This window comes from Chondrus crispus, genomic scaffold (assembly GCF_000350225.1).
Source record: "Chondrus crispus Stackhouse genomic scaffold, scaffold_432, whole genome shotgun sequence".
In the NCBI taxonomy this organism is placed as follows: domain Eukaryota; phylum Rhodophyta; class Florideophyceae; order Gigartinales; family Gigartinaceae; genus Chondrus; species Chondrus crispus.
In genome coordinates this window covers 10,312-15,147 of record NW_005179330.1, presented here as the reverse complement: position 1 = coordinate 15,147, position 4,836 = coordinate 10,312, and the positions used below count along the sequence as shown (strand labels likewise).

The window sequence follows — 4,836 nt, the reverse complement described above, 5'->3', positions numbered from 1 at the left end:
CGTAGTACCCCGTCGCTCAAGGGCTCCGGCTCCCTCACAAAGGCCAAGATAAGGAGGATGAACCCACCCTGCCCCAGGGGCAGGGTTCGCAACCCGCGCCCCGCAACCCGCGCGCCGTGCCCGCCACATGCCGCTCGTTCTCGCAACGCCCAGCCTCCCCAGTAGCGCCACCGCCATCACGCACGCAACAGCAACACGCCCCCCCGCCAGGTCGCCGCATTCGCGCCCGAATTCCCCCCCCCATTCCGACGCAGTCACGCTCCTCACTCGACTTGTCCTTCCCGTCACACCACCCAATTCCCACTCCTAACCCTTCCTCCCCCCTCCCACCACCGCCCTCTCCGCCTCAAAAAGCAGCACCCCCTGCCCGCCGATCTCCTGCCCCACCCCTCCCCTCCGTCACCATGCCAGATGGCAACATCCTCCACCGCCTCGCTGTCTCACCCCCACCGACCCCCGCGCCCAAGCACGTCTCGAAGCCGTACTGGCGGCTGCATGTGTCGCGGCGCGAGAAAATTCTGCGCGAGCACCCGTCTATGTGGAAGCTTTACGATGTGTACTGGCACACCCAGTTATATGCGTATGCGTGCATCCTCTGCCAGATGACCCTGACCTGACCGACCTCTCCTGCGATCAGTTCATCGTCGCCATCGTGTGCAGCGTCTGTTTTTGGCCCTACGTCAATGCTTGCGTCCTCTGCTTCATGTACGAGGCCACGCACATGCTCGTGTTTCGCAACCCCGTCTACAACCGCCTCCTCTCCATCGCCACCAACGTCGCCATGGTCGTCCCGATCAGCGAGATCTTCCGCCAACACCACAACAGGCACCATCGCAGCCTGGGGAACGACGAGTTTGACGTCGACGTCCCCGACCGATTTCGAAATCAGCATCGTGGGGAATAGCGCCCCGCGCAAGGCCCTCTGGCTCATGTTCAACATGATCATCCGCCCGACGCGCTCCAGGATTCGCCTGCCGGTCGTCGTGGACCGCTTCCTCGTCCTCAACTGGGTCACGTGCATCACGTTTGGTTTGTCATCATTTTTGTACTCGTGCTTGCACATCGCAGGACAGTTACAGATGTCATGAAGCGTTTGCAAAAATGTGTCAGGTAGGATGTGTAGTGGAGTGGATACGCAAGGGTTCATCCTCCATTAATCATTGCAGGAATTGAACTTGATAGAAGCCGCTTTCAATCTCTCTAAGACAGGGATGAGTGCTAATGTTTGGGATCTGTTCTTAAACTTGATTATACTACTCCCGTTGCCACGCGGAGCTTGAAAACTCTTGAGGTACGCCCGTGACTTTGTGACAGCAGCCTTGCGCCCGCCTTTTTCTTGTAAGGACATCACGGCACTCTCGTATTCCTGTAGTCTACGCTCGATGCCATCGCGTTCATCGCCGAACTCAAACACATGTTCGCAAAAGGCTTCAGTTAGTGCTTTGTACTTTGACTGAGCAGTTGCCCATTTTCGCATGCCGTTTTTCTCGGAAATACTGTAGTCTATCAAATGCTTCGCTGAGTACGAGGCCTTGTAAAAAAAGTAAGCACAACGTCGGCTAAGTACGGGATGCCAGTGGGCGCTGCGACGAAAACTGCTTCTCTGCAGCTTACGATTGCGTTGCCGAGCGTCGACTGCTGATAAGACCTCTTCCGCGATTTTTCTGCACCACTTGCAGCTGCTGCTTTGCCACCAGCCTGTCGCGCATTGTTTGGTGGGGAGATTGGGCGCTTGTCGATAACCAGCCGATCTGTAAAGTAACCACTTGCAAATAAAAATAAGAGGTCAGAACTGCAATAATCACCGCGTTGAGCTTCTGCGTTAAAATGAAAGTATTCTCCGAACGTACCTCTTGGAGCGCCAACATTAAAGAAGTTGTTGACGATCGACTGAGACGGTCCTAGACGGCGGCCTGGGCCGCCCCCGTGGTCAAAGTTGGAGCTCGTGTTTAGCACCGGTCTAGACATGAAACCGAATGTATTCCTAGTTAGAGGCAGCCAAATACGTCCGCCCGGAGGTTCAGCCATGAAATCTATGTCATGCTCGGCAAGAGCAGAACGGGCTGGATCTTTACGGCGGATGAGTGTTTCCAATTGGACTGCGGCCTCAATCACTGCTTCAACACGCAGCATATTACTCTGATTTCTCCTCATGCCCGCCAGCTCGCTCTGGAGAGGTTGGGATCCACGGGAACTTTTCGCAATTGATGACATTGACAGCAGGGCAGGCGTCTCCATCAGAGTATTCGCAACGGCCAGTGCAACTGTAGCACGCGGACGCGCCCGTGTCCCCTCCTCAACGGCTGGCGCCGCGTCCATAGGCGGTGTCATCACTCAGACTTGACGTGCCGGCCCGAAGAGACGGTGTTGAGCAAGTGGTGGAAGGCAACGATGGCGGCGGCGGCGATGAAGAAGGGTGACAGGAACGTGGGGTCTCTGCGGACGAGGCAGGACGCGGAGGGGATTACAGAGCAGTCGCGCGGGTGGCACGCGACTGCGGGGTTGGCGCAGGAGCGGGCGCGGATACCGAGCAGGGCGGCGGGTTGGCACAGTGGCGCAGGTTGATGCCGTCGGAGTGCCAGTAAGCGAAGATGGCGTTCGAGCGGTTCGACGGGAAGACGGAGAACCAGGCAGGCGAGATGGAGCGGGCGTTGGCCGCGAGGGGGAAGTGTAGCGGGTTGGAGAAGTTCGGCTGGACGGCGCAGCGCTTGCCGTGCCGCTTGTAGGGGAATGGATGGCAAGTACTCAATTTTTGAATTTCCCGCACGGGTGGAGACTATAGTCCCCACCCGTGCGGGAAATTCAAAAATTTCTGGATGTGTTCAGAAACGGCGACCACGGCGGCGGGAGGGGAGGATGGGTAAGCGATGGGCATACACGTGCACCCCTGTTTGGCTCGCCACTGACGCGCCTTGTCGCGGCTCTTTCGGTCTTTTTTTTGGCGTGGAGGCCCGCGCCCGCTGAGCCGCGATAGCGGCGGGGCGGGGACGCACATTGGCGCGGGCCTATGATAACGCTTTGCTTTGTCTTTGTCGCTCTCTCTCCATGCCCGGTCCTCGCTCGCGTCCCCGAGAGAGGCGCCCCAAAACGCGCTCGCACTCTCTCGCTGCCCTTTCCTCACTCCCGTCCCCGAGAGAGGCGCCTCAGAAGGCGCTGGACCCCGTGGAAGCCGCGCGCCCCCTCCGCGCCCGCGTATGAGCACCCGCCACCGGCAAGACCCCGCGCGACAAACAGGAGCTTTGCCGCCGCAGTAGCTCGCCTGTCACCCGGCGTCGTCACCCAGCATCGTCACCCGCCGTCGCTCACACGCCTCCCGGGCAAAAGTCCACAGGGACGGTGAGTCAGAGGGTGACGCCAGCACGGGGCGGGAGGGAGAGAGTGGGCCCCGCGCACCAATGGTGGCGCCCCAACACTAATAAAATAAATTAAAATTTACAGTAGTTAGTACATCGCTGGACTACTCTTTCTGTACATGTTAAATGCTGCGCTAAAAAACTCGCCCTGTGCAACTGTGTGTTGCACGGCGATCCTCCCATGAGGCGCGTTGATGGGGTATGTCCCGAGACGCGAGATATTCAATTACGATCATTATGGAAAATATGACTGGATGGTACTGGCTGTCCTTTCTAATCCGGGGAACCTGCCGTACAGTAAATAGCCATGTCGTTCGAACTCTGCAGAGAGTTCGATAAGCAAGAAAAGTAAAGCACACACGTAATCTGAACCTTTGCCAAGGTAAAGAACCGCTTTACCCAGACTGCCGGACGTCGGCGTGCTTGGAAACCCGGATCTCCGGTGGGTTCGTAGGCCGGTCCCGGAGCCGTTTACCATATGTGTTCGCATTTTTTGCTGGTCTATCACATTCGCGATTTACCACTCCAGTGAAAGTATCTTGGTTTGCAACCCAAAAAGTGCTGGTCCTTCACATCTGTCTCAAAAAGGGAGGTGCGCATCAACGACGTTTCGTGCTCCTTGTATCGAGGTGGCTGTCGCACTCCCTGTGAAATTCCTACTGTTGCCTCTATTCATTCAGTTGCTGGTGAGGCTGCTTTTGTTTTTGTCGCTGCATTCTCACAACAAAAATGACTGACAACGCTGATGTACACGCGCGGCGGCCTCTTCCTTTCATGGAGAATGTAGACGTGGAAGGAATGGCGTCGGAAATACAAGGATTCATTCTCTCCGTTCGAGAGCTTGCGCTCCGCGTACACGAGGGCGCCATGACAAATGCTCAAGTAAGAGTTGAGTTCGCAGAGCTGTTTCCGCCCGCCGTGTTATTTTCGAAGGAGCTGCGTGTCTTTCCTGCGCTTTACGCGCGTGTCCGCGACTGGCTCAATGCCGCCGGGGCGAACCTCACTCAGCACCCTTCACGTCGCGTCCTAATGGCCCTGGCTACGAGCGTTTACGTCGATAATGAGGACATTGTAGCAGCTACGGAGATCGTACGTAATATAATGGCTGCTGGGCGCCGCGTCGAACGTGTAGCCATACCGGGACCTGCGGCTGGAGATGCGCGTGCTGCAGGGCCCGCAGGGAATGGAGGTCACGGTGGGAATGTCAACAAACTGGCACACAACATCGCCATGCGATTCAAAGATAATACGGCAAAATTCTCCGGAGACATCGGCGAATCTTGGATGGAGTATGTCGCCGAGTACCAGCAAGTATCTCGCGACTATGACCTGACACCACGACAGAGATTACAGTTTCTCCATAACTTACTACGGGGAGATGCTAAACGCTTCTATCTCGACCGCGTCGACAACTTCGCCAATCATTTTCAACAGGCGGTCAATATGATTGAAGCTGAATACAACTCCATCGTCAGGCAAAACC

At 56.7% G+C, this 4,836-nt stretch overlaps 1 protein-coding gene across 1 annotated transcript; it reads right to left on the bottom strand.

Moving 5' to 3' along the window:
- Positions 1–2,776: 2,776 nt before the first annotated feature.
- Positions 2,777–2,995, bottom strand: CHC_T00001307001 (hypothetical protein). Its single transcript, XM_005718800.1, has one exon. The coding sequence runs from the start codon at positions 2,993–2,995 to the stop codon at positions 2,777–2,779; it is 219 nt and encodes a 72-aa protein (XP_005718857.1).
- Positions 2,996–4,836: the final 1,841 nt, after the last annotated feature.